Source organism: Aptenodytes patagonicus, chromosome 21 (assembly GCF_965638725.1).
Source record: "Aptenodytes patagonicus chromosome 21, bAptPat1.pri.cur, whole genome shotgun sequence".
NCBI classification, from domain to species: domain Eukaryota; kingdom Metazoa; phylum Chordata; class Aves; order Sphenisciformes; family Spheniscidae; genus Aptenodytes; species Aptenodytes patagonicus.
Genome location: NC_134969.1, coordinates 4,850,436 through 4,867,509, shown reverse-complemented (window position 1 = coordinate 4,867,509; position 17,074 = coordinate 4,850,436). Strand labels below are relative to the sequence as shown.

At 51.4% G+C, this 17,074-nt stretch overlaps 1 protein-coding gene across 5 annotated transcripts; it reads right to left on the bottom strand.

The window, feature by feature from the left end:
* Positions 1 to 2,549: 2,549 nt before the first annotated feature.
* FAM76A (family with sequence similarity 76 member A) lies at positions 2,550 to 16,669 on the bottom strand. Of its 5 annotated transcripts, none has more exons than XM_076357648.1 (10): positions 16,562 to 16,669; positions 15,261 to 15,325; positions 14,388 to 14,442; positions 13,661 to 13,813; positions 12,621 to 12,778; positions 11,985 to 12,071; positions 11,193 to 11,324; positions 6,050 to 6,185; positions 5,482 to 5,583; positions 2,550 to 2,870 (listed from the first exon to the last, which is right to left on the bottom strand). In XM_076357648.1, exons 1-10 carry the CDS (start codon positions 16,640 to 16,642, stop codon positions 2,784 to 2,786), a joined length of 1,056 nt encoding a protein of 351 aa, XP_076213763.1. In that variant the 5' UTR covers positions 16,643 to 16,669; the 3' UTR covers positions 2,550 to 2,783. The 5 variants fall into 5 exon arrangements, with proteins under 5 accessions (XP_076213763.1, XP_076213766.1, XP_076213762.1 ...); XM_076357647.1 differs by lacking the exon at positions 2,550 to 2,870 and adding an exon at positions 3,893 to 4,275; XM_076357649.1 differs by lacking the exon at positions 2,550 to 2,870 and adding an exon at positions 3,893 to 4,199.
* Positions 16,670 to 17,074: the final 405 nt, after the last annotated feature.

The window sequence follows — 17,074 nt, the reverse complement described above, 5'->3', positions numbered from 1 at the left end:
CTGCTCGTCTCGCCGGGAAGCCGCAGAGGGGGAAAGCACAACACGCTGAGCCGCGGCTCCCGCGAGGACGGGGGCATTTCCAAATGGAAATCTCGGGAGAAAAGTTAGAAAGTTAGAAGCTTTAAAAAAAAAACCAACCAACCAACCAACCAACCCACCCTGTTTTTCCCTCTAGACTCACGGCTGAGATAAGGGGAAGGCTCGGAGACACAAACGGCGTTTACTCACCTCGTTTGCATCTGTACCTTAAAAGAACGAACCCCCTTACCCTCTCCTCTTTTTATTTCCTACCAAGACCGCACCGCTTCCGTGCTCCGTCTTCGTTCACGCGGTTGGGGAAGAAAACAGAGACTAGATCTCATCGGATGGAGCCGGATGGGTCCCGGGAAAGCTGGATGTAACCAAGTAACGAGGATCCCAGCGACAGGCTCGACTGGGAGGATTTAAAGATAGAAACCAAAGTAGGAGCGAACCAAGCCCTGGAAGAGTGCCGTCCCCTTCCCACACGCACCAGACCCCGAAGCAGCACGACTTGATGCTTGGAGCAAGCAGCCGCCAGCGGGAGATGACGCAGTCGCCGGCGGGGAGGGCTGCTTTGGTGGCTGGTTTGTTTGGGGTTTTTTTGTTTTTGTGTTGTTTTTCTTGAGGGCAAATAGAAAGTATCAGACACAGATGAGGCTTTTTTAAAACGCTTTTACAGTTGTTAGAGTTTTGTACAAATCAAAGCATCCCTTTTAAAATCTCCATTATTACAAACATACAAAGAAACAATGTTATTACTACAAATCGTCGGCTACTCAACTGCATGATCAATTTATCACAATTAAAAAAAAAAACAAACCATAATAGTATGTACAGGGCCTTCCTCCCTCTGTTTATTTCTCTACCTCGAGGGAAGTGAAAAAGCAAAGCCCCCGTTTAAAAAAAAAAAATCCCACCAATGCACCTCATTTTCTAAAAACCGGTGAAGTACAAAATTACGTGAGTATTTTCCTGCTGTCACACTCTGGCAAAGTGTAACAGCTTCTTTTTTTTTTTTTTCTTTTTTTTCCTTTTTTTTTCCTTGTTTTCACATCAGAAGTCTCTTAAAAAAAAGAACAAAAACCCACATGGCAGAGTGTCTGATGCTGCAGCGTGCTCCTTCCATGCCGGAAGCCAACATCATCCAAAAAAAAGTGCCTTTGAGCAAAGTCATCTTTAGTAACAAAAAAAAAAAAAGAAAAAGGATGAGGGGGGGGGGAAAAAATCACAATCTCTAGTTAAAAGCGTAATAAAACCCCTGACAGAGCAGCCGGCCCTGCATCACAAAGGACGATTTCTCCTCTTCGCTACCTACCTTCAGCGCCGCTCCGGACTAAGGTTTCATCCCCTACTCCTCTGCCCCCGGGGGGGTCTCCAAACCCCGAGATGTTTCTTCACACCCTGACCGGAGCTGGGTGCCGGGATGCCGAGGAGCGCTCCCTGCCAGCCCAGAGCCGGGCGGTGCTTTGCTCCCCCCCAACCCCACTCCCCCCCAACAGTGGCCAAGTGCTTTTTAGCCCACCCGCCCCCAAGAGACGCACTGCGGACGGGGCCCGGGGAGCGCCCACCCCGGCTGGCCTCGCTGGAAGGGTCCTGCGGTCTCTGTGCCGTTTCCGAGAAGCGCATCCCTGTCAGGAGGAACTTGCGTAGCCCTTTTATTCTGCTGGCTTTTCATCAGCAGGGAGAAACGGCCCCGGAGAGCCCCAAGAAACGCTCCCCGGCTTGGGTCGCTGCCTGAGTAAGGGCTTTCCTGGAGCCGGCCTGGCCCCTACTTCTCCATCCGGAAGGGAGCAAGGGGGGAGAAGAGGGCGAGCTCAGTCCAGGGGCTGAGGGGAGCAGAGGGAACATCCAAGCCTTGAACTCTCCTCGTGTAAAGAAATGGAGTAAGAGACGCTTGATCAGACCAAGCTGCGGAAGTCATCAAAGCCCCAAAGGTCACCGAGTAACCAGGGCACCGGGGGCGGGGGGGGGGGGGATATGGGGTGGGTTTGGGTCTGTATCGTTACACTCTGGCTCCCAACCCAAAAGCTATCATAACAAAACAAGAAAACACAAAACCAGGCAGTTCGGTTTGCCAAGTTGACATAGAAAAGAAGAAAAAAAAAAACCAAAACAAAACAAACAAAACCCCAAAACAAAAAAAACTTCCAAGATAAATACGTAGCCCCCATTTTGGAAGCATCTTCAAAAAGCTGGATCAACCGTTCTCAGCAGTGGCACAACCTTCCAGTAACATCTGTTGGGCTGGTGATTTATCGGCTTCCTTTTGAAGAGGGAACAGTTCAAGAAAAAAAAAAAATAAAATAAAAAAAATCAAGCTCCCACCACACGTGGCTCCCGTCTTATCTGCGTAACAACTGGCCGCGGCTATTGCCTCGCAGCAGCAGGTTGGGAACCAGCAAGAAGTCTCTAACGCAGCAGGTTCCTGTTTGCTAACAGAAAGGGTTGGCAGTGGTAGTAACTGGTTAGGCAAAAACTTCCAGAAAGCAGTACTTCGGGGGTTGGGGGGGGGGGGGGGGGGGGGATTTAGGATGGCTGGGACCTCTCCCCGTGGATCACCACGATACAGACCGGTATTCAACAGAGGTCGAAACCAGACACGCTCAAGCATGCTGTCGAAAGGCAACACACACCAGGCGTTTCCATCGAGTCCACGGCAGTGGGATAGTGACAACACTGAGGTTTTGGCTTCCAGCGATCAGGCAGGCCTCCTAGACTCCTTGGCTAATGCTGGGGAAAGCTCCCAGATTGGGGGTTTGGTTTTAAGGGGAGGTTATTGCTCCCGACTTCTCAGGCTTTTTGCCCTTCGATAGGGCAGCTGCTTGCTTCAGGAGTTCTCTGTTCTTGGCCTGGAAACACAGTGAAAATGCGTATTTAATGGCACGGATCATCATTAGTTCTCGGGATCCTAGAATTGCCTGGACAGAAGCTGCTGGCATCCTGCGCGCGGATGAAAAAGGAGGTAGATGTTGCTGCGCGCCATCACAGCACGGGCTCAAGTCCGGCACCTCATCTCTAACCACCTAGAAAGAGCTCTTCCCATCCCTTCCCCCTCGCCTCCCCCCCGCTGTAACCGAGAAGTGGGCTGAAAGTTAACAGCTTCCAGAGTGAAAGGTGACAAAACGCGCAACTCGCGTTAAACCAGCCAAGGACACTGACCAGGGTCAGCGGGACTGGCTTTCCCTCCTTCCTCTTTCACCAGCCACCGTGCTTTGACAGCGTGAGAAGCGGTGGAGTAAAACTCTGGTGACCCAAGCCCCCACCCTGACTCCTGTTTTAGCGAGTCGAAGGCCAGCTTCCCCTACCCCACGCTCTCACTTGTTTCAAAAACGGCAGGGTGAAGCGGCTCGCTGTTCTCCAGCTTTGCCTCACCCCTGGTTTCTTCAGGCGCTGCCAACATTTTACCAGGATTCAGCGCTGTACCGATCCTGCGCCCCTACCAGACGCCTTCTGAAGCCATCAGTGCACCAACATGTAACAACCTACAGTCTCTCCGGTTTACACTGAATTAAATCCTGGCAACTTACAAACAAGGCTCTCTAGCCCCTTTTACCAAACTTCTGAGCTCGCTCTCCTCTAGCCCATGTAGTAAATTATGCTATAGCAGTAGGATAAGGGGTAGAACCCGTGTGAAGCCAGATACAGGTCTTCTGCATTGGTTTCCCGTGAATGAATGAATATGCAAAGGGTTATTAGAGGAATTAAACCCTCTGCTCCAGCGCTGCATGTGGTAAAGCAGCTTCTTTTACCTCCTGCAGACTGGAAGAATACAGGCACCCCTGCCTCCCCCCACGAAAAGACAAGACAAAATAATAAAAACCAAGAGCACGTTCCAAAAGCGAATCACATGAACACTTCAAGGCACCTACAATACACCGAGAGGATTTGAACTTTTATTTTGGAATCAGTGAAGAAAGTTCCAGAGCCTCAGTCAATACCAGCTGAAGTAAAACATTCGGACACCAGAGAGAACGAGTTCGGGGCAGTCCCAGTCCGAGCTAAGTACAGAACAGCACAGCGGGCGACAGACACGCAAACCCCTCTCCACCCAGGAGAGGCAGGTGGCTGCTGGCAAACCTGCTCGTGGATCTGATGCTTCCTCTTTCCTTTCAGAATTGAGCAAGTTTAAGGCTGTTGGAAGGCGTCCGACAGCTTTCAAGGCAGACGTCCTCTTTGAGCTACAGCAAAGGCAGCAGCAGGGTATACTGTTCCCACGCACGCCGAGCAACCAGCGTGCCCTGCCTTGGGAAACCACTGCAAGGAGGGGGGGGGGTCATCTCCCAGTTAGCCCTTGACCTCACAGCCAGGGCTGTCAAGGCAACCGAAAAGCGGTGGTTTGCGCTAATGGAAAATTGTCTATTCAGAACCGGAGTAAACACCAACTCATTCTTTGCAGGCCTCCCAAAGCTATGAGATAGAAGCAGCTCTGGGCTGACACAGGCAGTGCAGGATCAATAAAGCAGTACAGAGACCGAAGGCTCCGGCTCTCGTCAGTCCCTCAAATACAAACCACCAGTGCCTCCCAGCTCACGAGGAGCGGGAAGCACATCCAGGCCTCGGCACGCCACACACAGATATCCCAACCTTCAGACAGGCTTACAGCGCTTAAGAACGCGCATCGTGAAGGGGACCTCACAGGCACCGGCTTTCTGACAGCAGCTGTAGTCTCCAAAAGCTGTCTTCCACTCCAATAATTAACTTGGGTGTGTGCTAATGGAGGAGGGGCTGTTTTCTCAGCAGGAATATATAAGCCTTTTGTCTTATCCCCTCCCATTTCTCATTGCTAGGGCTTTAGATCATTATATACCCCAGAGTAATTAAAGAGTGCAAAGTTCATTCCTGTGTCTGATTTCTTCCCTGTAACCAGCTCCCCTTTGACCTGATCTCTTCGGTGGCTCAGAGCGTATCCATGCTGATAGTCTGCCTATTGTTTCCACGGCCATGACAAGAATCCTGCTCTCCCTGTTCCCTCGAGCTCAGGGACTTCTTTATTTGGACTACAGAGATACAGTGCTAAAGGAACTGCCAATTGTTTCTTGAGCTTTGTTCTCTCTGGTTACTGGTCACATAAATCACATTAAGAGCTACGCGGTGTAGGGAGCTGACAAAGGTTCTGCGGTCTGGAGAAACAGGTTCAAACCTGATTTTGGCGATAGGTAAAATGAGTTTGATGGTTCCCGTCTAGTCCACAGAGGACACAACACAGCACTTTACAATACAGTAAGTCTGAGCCCGAGTAGAGAGCAGCAAGGAGGATATAAATAGGGGTTATGATGCACTGCAACCTGGTACAGAGCTGGGGAGGGGCTTGCCTGGCAGAGCAGAGAGGCTGTAGGACAGGGCTGAGAAGCGTTAGCAGAGCTGTGTGTGCAGAAGCTCACGGGGCGTTCTGATCAGGAGTGTCCTCAGTCACTCCTGGGTACAGCACAGCTCAGCAAATTAAAACAAAAATGCTGTCACCTGTAACTGCTCCATGACCTCCTTGTGCGTCTTCTCCATTTGGTTCATCTTTGCCCTCATCTGCGACTCCTGGTATTGCAGGTCAGCTTTCAGCTCCGTGATCTGCAGATAAACCAGTAAGGAGCAAGTGAGCTGGAAGAAGAAATGAATGCCTTAACCCCAGACGCACCTTGCCACAGAAAATGCCTCTGCAGAAGTTCCGTGAGACTGGATGAGTTCGGAAATGTGCTGGGGTGGGCAGGGGGAGCGCCATGAGACCAGAACCGTATCACTGAGCGCCACAGAGAAGCAGGAGCGGCCAGGGCTGTCTTTCTGCACAGAGCAGTGTGGTTTTTCTCAGTCTTGCCGCCACACGGAAGTCTCTGAGACAGTGGTCAGAAAATGGCCCTTTATGAAATGAGATCTCCTGGGTGGGTCCAGAAAGCCTCTTTAACTTTGGAAAGGAGGCAGCCTGGAAACAGCCAGAAACTCTCTTGCTCACTCCAAGATAAAAAGCCAGACTCTGCTGGAGTGTGATCTGTGTGAACATGTCAGCATGCTGTGGGGGGAAGCAAGCCAAGGGCTGTACCTTCTTCTCCTTCTCCAAAATCATCTGATCTTTCTGGTGCAGCATCTTTTTTAAAGTAGCCACCTCCTCCTTCAGCTGGGCAATGATAACAAAGTGGTCAGTGCCAGGAGAGTCCAGGGCGAGGTCCGGAGAAAAACTGCAACAAAGAAGAGGGAAAGACTCTCATCACGACCCCTTCTCTTCATTGAGGCAGGGAAACCCCCACAGATAGCACTCGAAGGAGAACGGGAATCATTTCATGACACGCGTTGTGTCCTCCGAACGCTCCCTGAATGCAGGTGTTACCTGTATCCCTGCCCTGGATGCCACATGGAATTTGGGAAACACATGGTATGGCAGGCAACGGGGATTACCTGTGATATAGCGAGCTGTATTATTGCGTGATCAGCACGGACACGGGACTCCTACGGGTGACCATCGGCCAGTGTCTGCAGCAACCACTCAAACAGCAAGGACCCCTTTTCAAACCAAAGCCTTGAGGACAGCGATCAGAGAGCTAATGAAACTTTATGCAACCGCTTAGGAACCCTCTTTGCTCACAGGCAGTCCTTGGATGTACAGCAAAACTTTTCATTAAATATAAACAAACATTCCGGCAAGGAGGGAACATGAAAGAGAAACAAATAACCTCAAGTTAAACAAACAAAGCAAAGGGACACACCTAAAGTCAGCACTGTCCTCAGCAGGGAAAAGGGGTAAAAAGACACGCTGGACTTTTGTATTTTGATTCCACCATGATACAGCAATTTAGGAAGAAGCTTCATTACCACTTCAGAGCAGGAAAAACTCTCCAGGAAGACAGAGAAATAGCTGAGCACACCACTTGTACATCACCAGGAACTCTAAACCTAAGCAACCAGCTGAAAACCTATCTGGACATTGAGTCACTCCCCTGCACTGGTAATTCGCTAATCTCCCTACGAGATATCCAGTGATCTGGGCAGCCACGCAGTGTCTTACGCTACAGTATTTCAGATCGTAAGATACGATAAGCTGCAGCCACAGGCCCAGGGAGCTCACCTGATCTTTGCCTGCCTTCTGTTCCTTACCGCTGTAATGGTAAGCCCGATCTTTATCTCTTGGTGCTAAGAGGGCAGCACACTCCCAGCCGCGCACGCCTGAAATTGCCGTATAAAAATTTAACAGTAATAAGGCAACATAGCTTCACCTAGAAGATTACTTCAAGTCTGGCCGTTATCAGACAGCACTGCTGCTATAAAGATAAATAGCCAGGGCTACCTGAAGCCTGACATTTTTTTAAAGCCTCCAGAGTAGGTCAGCACATGTCCTAAAGCCTGCATTCAGCTCTTAAGCTGGGAGCTGCAGCGGACTGGGGAAGGCATGGTCTGAACCCGAATCACTGCCTCTCTCAAGTACGCTGCCACCTCCATGCTTCCAGTCCCCCATCTGTACACCAAGGCAGACAGTACCGGCTGCTCACCTCACACAGGGGTCTCCTCTAGTGCCTGGAAATAATCCATTTTCTAATTAAAAGCACAGGCTGCATTGATTGGACTGGGTAGCAAGGATGCGGCAGAAGAAAAGGCTCTTTCCACCACTGTGCTGGGGATCTACAGAGGGAAACTAAGCAGGGGCAGCTTCACAGATCTGAAAGTCACAGGATAGCCCTGCAGCACTGGGAGAGAAAGCTTGGCAAAGGAAAACTCAGAACTGAGGGTCTGTAGGAGACAGCCCACGGTAGAAGAGTCTTGCATGGTTAAAACATGCTGACAGCAGAGCCCACAGCGTAAGATGTGACAGGTCTCCGAGTACACTGGAGCTAGCACTGTGCTTGTCATGCTGGGCAGCGCTCGAGAGCAGAAGAGGTTCATACATGCACACTAGCGGAGAATACCTCCATTTTAAAACTGTTCCCGAGTACAGTTTCCCCAAGCGGAGGCTGTGCAAGATGACGGTGGGTGCTCCAGCACCTTTCTGTGTGCAAGCATGTTACTAACAGTAGCTTTAATTTCCCACTCAGTGCGAATATGCTGGGGAGGAGAGAAAGAAAGAGGGGGGGGGGGGGGAAAGCAGCCTCCACAGAGAAAAAAAAAGGCTTCCTCACTGATTCCCTCTGGCTAAAAACAAACTCTTGCTTACACATTCCTTTGCCCAGGCAAGCTTCCCTGCTGCCATATCCTGGGGTGATAAAGACTGCCGGGAGATGCTCACATTTCCCTGAGCAGCTCCGGCAGGAAAAATTCCCTCCTTGGCAGCTCCTGTTGCAGAGCACACTGCGGAGCCGGGAAGGTGAGAGCCGGCCCTGCCACCCAGCGGGGAGAAGGGACAGGCGGGCCACCAGCCTTCCACAGAGCCGCTCTCCAGCTCAGCAGAGCCGGTACCCGACCCCAGGGCTCCGAGGGCCTCCACCTGCCCCCGGGGTCTGCACCCACAAGTGGGTAACGGAGGGCTCAGAGTGCCCAGGCATCCCCTCCTGTCAAGTACGTGAGCACAGGCAGGTATTTTCCTGTCCAGTTGCTGCAAAATGCACTCTCAAATGTGTCAAGGTGCTAAGTAAAGAAGCAGCTTCCCCCCCTGCCTTTTTTTTTTTTTTTTGAAAGACTGACAAGTTAGTAATGAAAGGTTTCTCTGTCTTTAGCCCCGCGTTAAGGAAGCAGCCTGAGACTCCAAAATTAGAAGGAAAACTGCCAAATACAAGTCACTCCATTCCTTTAACAAAGACTAAGAATTAAAACAACCAACCAACCAACAAAAAGCCATTTCCCCTACAAATAAACTCCGTACCCAGGATCCCAACCCCTTGGGATAGGTCAGGGGGACATGTGGTCTCCACGTTTGAACAGTCTAAAATGCATGCCTCTAATTAAAGTGAATTGATGAGCTCCCATTGCTTTCAGTGAAGACAGAGGAAAAAATGGAACTCTTCCAAAGACACCTGCCTCTCTCTATTGAATGGACAAGAAACCAAAATGACTGCCTTAAACTCCACACCTGTTAAATGGCTGAAATTAGGCAAAACAAACGCCAAGCTTAAAGATTTTGCTATTGAAGTCAGGCTAGCATCAAGAGGCACAGACCAGGCTGACCGAACCAGCATCCGAGTTTCACCTTAGACAAAAATATCCCCCATGAGCAAAAATCCATCCAGGTCAATAGGAACGGGCATCTGAACTTACACTTCCTCTACCACCACCAAAAGCAGGCGCAGTTCAGCCCAAGTGCCAGTGCTTTAAGCGTACGCCGGGACTTTTCTATGCAGATGAGAATCTTTTTACTAAAGGAACTTTGCTGCTCAGCATCCTCCGGCATCGCTGCCCTCCCCCAGCCAGCTCAGTCAGTAGCGCTCATCGTTGCCTGGTGTTAAAAGCACAATTTAGCACCTTGTCTATAGTCACGGGAGAAGGGACCGCAGCGTGTTCATCCGCAGAGTCTGTAACATAAAGACACTTCTGGCAGCGTTTGCACAGGAGGATGGGGACACCGAGCACTGCCCGAATCAGGACCAGCACAGCACCAGAGGCTGGAGGTGAAGCCGGGGTGCTCACACACACAGGGGCAGCCCAGGACAGCGGGATTAGTAGGGCAAGGTCTGCTGCAGGCTGTGCTGAGAGTCACTGCGGGGGAAAGCTACTCCACGCGCAGCAGGGCCAGTGCTGTTAGCTCCCTACAGAGCTCACCCAGAACGAACCATTCAACGCCAGCCATTAAACGACCACTGGAAATTGCTCAGTCCGCATATCACAGCCATTGGGAGCAACATCCGCTCCGAAATATGTAAACAAAAACATACAGAGGGAATTCAGTAAGACATGGTAAAGGAATTCCTATTGTATCTGCAAAGGAGCAACAATTTCAGATAAGCTGGACCCTGTTGGGGGTGTTGCCAAAGTGAGCCGAGTTCACGTGTGCCCAGATTTTACCCAGCTGAAGGCTGCATCAGAAGTTTGGCTGGAGCCAAGACACACTGTACAGAAAGTTGCGGCCGATCTCAGCAGCGAAGAGGTGCTGGTTGTGCATCACCCCACTCCAGACCACGCTGATGATGAAAACAAGCCTTGCCGCACCTAACTCCATACTCGGGTTGTGACCCAGACTCCAGGCTGACTCTGGGGGGGACGATCTTATAGAGAATGGTGCAAGAGGGGAAGGTTCTGGGGGGTTCATCCTCACAAAAAAACCCAGCGACTCCAAAAACACACTTAATGAACCACCATTATTATTCTACTCAAGAAACACAGCCATGTGTCTAAGGCAGCTGCAGCTTGCCTTTTCTACAGCACGTTGCCGGAGCTCTCCAGTAGATGCTAAAATTACACACAGGTTGTTACTGGGATTCACCAAAACAAGTCTGTGGCAAGGACCACAGCCTTGGCAGGAGCCAGAGTGACAACATCTGACACAAGAGCAAACAGAAATGAAGGCATCTGACTCCCCTAATACATGCTCCTGTTTTGCAAACGAATGGCTGAGCCACTGCTGCCAGAGCATGGGACCTTTTGCTTCTTGGATATTTTCAAGCCAGCAGTGGTATTACAATGAGTTGTTAAGTCTCAGCCCAGGCTTTAGCGAGCAGGTAAAAATACCTGGTGCCGTCCTACAGCCCGAAGAGCAGCCTCAGTAGATGAGCAGGAGCCTTAACAGGGCTCTAGAGGGAAAGCTGCAGCAATACTGATGGGCTGCACCGGTTCTACCACGGACCTGTCTCCAGTCTCTCCTCTGGCTCCACCAGCACTAAAAGCAGTCAGATGAATGCTCTGACCACTCCATGCCCAGCCGGGGCTCCCGAGCCACAGTTAATCCTTAGATTTTTCCAACTTTTAACTGCAAACACCGTTCAGATGATAAATGGTCTTTTAGACCGCTCTGGGGGAATCGCTGCCTGACAAAATTATTTCAGTTCTATTTCCCATTGTAACATTTCACCAACATCGACAAGGTGTCAATAGTATCTACAGGAGAGATGCGATCTGTGATCTCGAAGAAAAGACATTCACGGTAGGTAGCAATTAATTAATTACCGGTGGCTTTAACAGACCCTTTGGCACTAACGAGCCTATGCTCTGATCCGTGCTCCCAATTCACTGCTGTTTGGAAAGAGATCCATCGATAGGGACAGTTTCCATGTATGAGGCAGTTCCCAGGGAGGGAGGGCAACAGGGGAGAAAACAAGAGGTGATCTCACTTCAGGATGTCAGTGCCTTGAGAAACAGGACAATGGTGGGCACCGAGACTCTGTTGGGAAGCAGCCCACTGCGCCAACGTGGACGGGGCACTCTGGATAGGGGGACAAAGCATCTCGGGAGAGGAAGGAACGCTGAGAATCAGAGAGGAAAGGCAGGAATGAAAATATGCACGTACAAGACCGTAAAAAATAAAAATCCATCTCAATCTCCTGTTTCTGCTAGTGACTCCCATTCTGCTGCGCGTGCAGCCGGTGTCAACATAATCTAGCACAAACTGTGACAGCAGAATGGGATCGGATGCTTTCAAGCAAAGCTGTTTGATTGCTTGTCCCTCCCCCAGAAGGCAGGAGGGGAAACGGGAGGTGGGTCTTGATCCTCTCCTCTCAGGCCGTCTCCCTGCAGATCAGTCTGACGGCCCCGAAAGCACAAAACCTGCAGACCTCAACTCTACAGCGCAGCCAACAGTCCCCCTCTCCCTGTAACTGCAGAGAGAGGACAAAGCTGATCTGGCTGCAGTTTTTCTAGCTGTTGGGGAGCTCAGCCAACAAGCAGTTTCTATTCTAGCAGGTACAGGCGCTAGGTATTCTTTTCCTCTTCAAACCTATGTCTAAATGCCAAGTAACACTGGCCTGCCAGGTTCTGGAAAGCTGCTAACGCAGCCCCTCGAGGTCCCAAAGCCCGGGATCCCTGCTCTAGCAAAAGAGCTTCCTGCTATTTGCACAGAACTCTGTCTTATATAAACTTAGCAAACAAGACTGCCCACCCACAATTCCCCCATATAACAGGCTCACCTGTCACCATTGGCAGATATGGCATCAAACTTGGCTTTCTTCTTTGGGATTTCGTTCTGAATAGAAGAGGTGGATAAGGTTTTCTGGCTAGAAAAATGAGGAAATTGTATGTCAGAACCTGAATGACTTGCAGTCTAAGACAGAGAAGCAGATAAATATTCCCACCCACTTTGAACCTATTAAAACAGTATTTCCTAGCGCAAGAAAGAACGATAAAAAATTAATTCCTTGAAGAGTAGCTGGAGACTAAAAATAAACAGAAAACAACGCGTCAGTCAGATCAGTACGTAGGTGAAGAACTCATGCTTAAAATCTACATTTCAATCATTAAATTTTACAAATGCAATTTAGCTTTAATTGTGTACAAGTTCAGTAAGCTGAATCACCAAGAAGCACTGTCGGACTACAAGTCTACTCCAGCACAGTGGGGTTTGCAATCTAACAAAGCCTGACTTAGCCAGATTCTCCTGAGCAACAGACGGCTGCCAAAACCCACCACCAAGGTACCAAGCCCCCAGGCGCTTCTCCCAGTTACTTTAGGAAGCGTACCTAAGGAGCGTGGTGCAGCCAGGCACCCTGTTTGCTCACCCCAGAGGCAAGCTCAGCCCGCACAACGGAAAAGCTCGTGCAGGTTACCTGTTATAGTGGCTGCCACCGCTGAGCCTACTGTACTGTTCCTTCTCTTGCAGGCTTGCCCGGGAAGAGCTGCTCAGGTGTTTGCACTGCTCTTTGGTCTTCTGTAGGACCCGTTTATAGGATAGCGTGCATAACCAGCATAGCAGCTTTCCATCCACCTGGAAGGTGAGAGAGAAAGAGAGGGGGAGAAGTTTTGGTCTTGCTTCCTGCCCACAAACCAAACACAGAGAAGACAAGAAGCACCTTCAGGCTTAAGATCACATATGTGCAAGCAGCGACTCAAAAAGGATCCCTCGCGTGCCTGGAAGCGGTAAGAAGTGCATCTGGCATGGCTGGTGCAATGCAGACAGAACTCATCAATAGCAGCTAATCTATCGTAACTGCGGTCTCTGCCGAGCTTTGCTTACAGACCATCTTATAGCACCCATTCACCAAGACAGGCTAACTCTAGCGGGATTTCTGCCGAGGCCCTGCCGAGGAATGGTACGTGACAGGGTAGTCACTGGAGACCAAAACAGCAAGGGTCTCTGCTCAAGGAGGATCAGCAGGAGGACAGGGATTATCAGTGCAGCATCCAAAACGAACGATAGAATTTCACAGCCTGCAGGAAGCAGGCCTTAGAAATACACACCTCCTAAGGAGCACTTATGTTGTTTAGGCAAAGAGGGCGCAGGAGCCATGGAATGGGTTTCCTGGTGGAGGTATGACACTTTCAGCTCCTCAGGCTATGGCACAAATATCGTTCCCCATCCCTCTCCCCGAGCAGGTACCTCACATTTCACTGAGGCTCCTCCTCCTTTGCCAGCCCACCTAACCCTTAGGCCAAATTCAAGAGATCTTTCTCAGTAGATCTGACAGAGGAGTAGAGGGGCTCAAAGATTAAACAGCTCCAAAACACAGCTCCCGCAGCAAAGCTGAACTCCAGAAAAATACTTCACAACCCCCTTTTGAAACGCCCGAGAACACGTGAAGGAGATGGACAGACAATCACTGTGATCAGCCTTTTTACCTTTTCGGACTCCTTTTACAGAGATACTGACCTTCTTTCTATCGTCCTTCCGGTCAAACGCACACTGCTGCTTGCACTGCTCACAGGAGTGCGGAGGTCCATACTTCTTTTCAGAGTTTGTGCAACGCTGGCACTTGTTTCCAATAAACGCTGCTATTATGTTGCAGTACTGGCAGGGTTTTGGCTTTAAGAAACAAAAACAACTGATACAGCAGTGCCTTCTACTTACATTAATACATTGCTCTTTCCCCTTCTCCCCATCACTTCAAAACTTTTATTTCCCTGTTCCAAGCTAACTATAATGCTGATCCAGGAGACATAAACACATTTGGACCCCTGGTCTCTAGCTAAGTGTATTTAGCCATGGCACCCAGACCATTTATCAGGCACTATGAAATGTTTAGAAAATGTATAACACCAAAATAGAAACAATCAAAATCTCTTTTTCAGATTTCAGACAAGCAGGAAAAAAAGATTTATCACTGCTTCCTGCAGCAATCTCAGTTTGTGTAAGCACGCTCTTGTTTCTATTGGATATCGAATAGTTCATTTCCTGGCCTAAAATGATGCAGAGCTGCTCTTTTCTGTACTAAAAGAAGAGAAAAGGTAAAAGCTTCACGCTTGAGGGACGCGCGTATTATTGATCAGTCATGCTATTACAACAGAGCCAGCCCATAAACTGCTCTGGGATTCAGCAGGATAAAGACAAGAAAGACGAAAGGAGAAGAGGCTGGTGAGAACGAGCCCCGCTCACTTACTGTGCCATAGAGCTTCACATTCTGAGCGCACTTCTTGCATATTGTGTTGGTTTTGCTGTTAAAAAGAAGGACAGATCATTCTATTAACACTTCCCCAAAGGAAATTAAACCTCTGTGGTTAGGATCCCAGTCCCCCCTAGGCTCCGTCTCCAGTGGCGAGGCTGTATTTGTCTTCACTAGGGACTCAGATATCAAAGTGCATTTCCTATCCCCATCTGGTTGAGGATAATTTGCCAAAAAGTGGTATTACTAGGAGGTATCTTTTAATTAAGGCATCCCCAGATGACACCAGTTTTTTGTCCTTACAAATACAGGAGTCTGATCACCGGCTAACTGGCAGCAGGCGTGATTCAGCACTGGTGACAGCCTCAGTTCTGGAGGAGGTCTGCTCTGGTTGACAAGGTTAAGGGAGGTCAGGACAGAGGTGTATTTGTCCAACAAACACAGGAAAGAACACCCCACACAATGCCCGCATGCAGCTACTGGGTTTACCAATCCTTCCTCTGTAAGCTACGTAACTTGCAAAAAGGCAAAAGCACAGCTAAAGGAAACACATTAGGAAATAATTTTTGGATACCGGAAATCAGGTAAGAGGAAAACTCGCGGGAAGATGCACCCAGATCCTGCACTGGAAGATACATCTGAGCACTGACCAAAAATAAAAGCCAAGCAAAAGGTGTAAATCTAAGGACACCGCAGAGGCACACGGACTTGCCCGGCAGACCTTTGAAGAAGGCCAAAGGTCCCCCAAGTCTTCCACAGCAACAATCTACAGGTTAAGGCTCAGTCATCAAAGGTGTGGAAACATTACAGTTCCCCGGGTGTGTCTGTTCTAAAGAAAACATAGGTCTCCCCAGCTCAGCGGGCATTTACCTTTCCTGCTGGAATTCAGTCCTGCAGTAAGTGCATTTAACAATGGGATGTGCAATCCGGCACTCCTGCAACAACAGAAGCGTTCGGTGAGTCTCAGAGTGCTTCTCCCGCACACCGTTTCCCGAAATCCCAGACTACCTGCTGACCTCCGCTCCCACCACACGCACACACATCCGTCAAACGCAAAACATTTCCTCCCTGTACACTCACGCTGCTCTTACAAGGGCTGAGAGCAGAGGAAGGGTGACAGGAATGGCATGTGTCACAGGTGAGCCAGAAGTAAACTGAGATTCGTAACAAGGGCTTATTTGTGCCCAACGCCCACAGACAAGGGTCACAGTGGTTGGCCTCACCTCCCAGGGCAGGAACAGAGAGTCCTGCCAGTTATTCACACCTCTGCCCTCCACGAGCTTCCTGTGCCCGGAATGCCTCTGGCCCCGCTCTCCTCTCACCCCATGCCTCGGCGGTTCCCCTGTGCTCACGTCCTTTGCCCCATCTGCCTCAGCAATCCCAGGCTACTCCATTTCTCGCCGTCCGTTCCCTGTCTCATCCCTGATCTCATTCTTCCCCACCCAAACTGCCCCACCCACCCAGATTGTCTCCCACGACCCACCTCCCTCCTTCAAGATACCGTAAGGCCTCCCCCAAACGTCCCCAGACCCTCCCAAACACCCCGGCATCCCCCAAATGCCCCAGGCCTCTCCCCTTGCTAACAGCCTCCCTCACAAACAGCCCTTCAGTTGTCCCCAGGCCTTCCCTCGTGAACAGCGTCCACCTCCCCCCCAATTCCTCCCCAACGGCCCTGTGACTCCCTCTCCAACGCCCTCCAAATACCCCCAGCACCCCCAAACAGCCTTCGGTGCCCTCAGGTCCCCCTGACAAACAGCTCCCCTATTAGCCCCTCAATACCATACCCCCCCCAACAGCCCCCAGGCTCTACCAGCTGCCCCCATGCCTCCAGCCCCTCAAAACCTCCCGAATGCTCCCAGGACCCCACCCACACAGCCCTCAACTGCCCACCCCGTACCCTCAGGCCCCAAATAACCACCCCGAGGCCCCAGCCTCCCTAGATGCCCCCAGGGCCCCCCCATAAACAGCCCCCCAATTACCCCCAGTCCCTCTGAAAGCCCCCTCCAGAACACCCCCTGCCTACCCTCCCTCACAAGCAGCCCTCCACTCGGCCCCTGCCCCCCCACCCAAGCAGCTCCCTCACAGACAGCCCCCCCCCCTCCCCCCGCCCCGGGTCCCCTTCCCCCAAGGGCCCCCGCCGGCCGCCCCAGGCCCCGCCGGCAGTCCCGGACCTTGCAGAGCTGCTGGCCCTGGCTCAGCGCCTCGAAGGGGAAGCGCTGGTGGCACTTGGTGCAGGCGTAGAGCGCCGCCATCCCGCCGCCCCGCTGACAGGCGCAGCCCAGCCCAGCCCGCCCCGGCCGCCCGTCCCCGCCCCCTCCCGCCGCTCCGCCCCCGCCACTGGCCGCCCGCCGCATCACTCACACCTGGACCGCTTCTCGTTGGTCAACGCAGCCGTCACTCCTGGGAGGGGGCGGAGCGGGGGCCGCCTCCTCCCCCCGCCTTTTCCCTCCGCGGGCGTTGGGGAAGGGGAAGCGTTGACGTCACGCGGGGAGCGCTGCGCGCACCGCGGTGATGCAATAGCCCTCCCCGCCCCCGCCTTCGCGTCACGCGTCCCGGGGGCGCGCGCGGCGCTGGGGAGGTCGCGCGAGATCGCGCAGGGCGGGGGCCGGCCCACAAGGCCTTGCGGGAGGGGACCCGGAAGTGGGGTCGGGTCGGGGGCCGAGCCGAGCCGAGCCGGGCCGGGC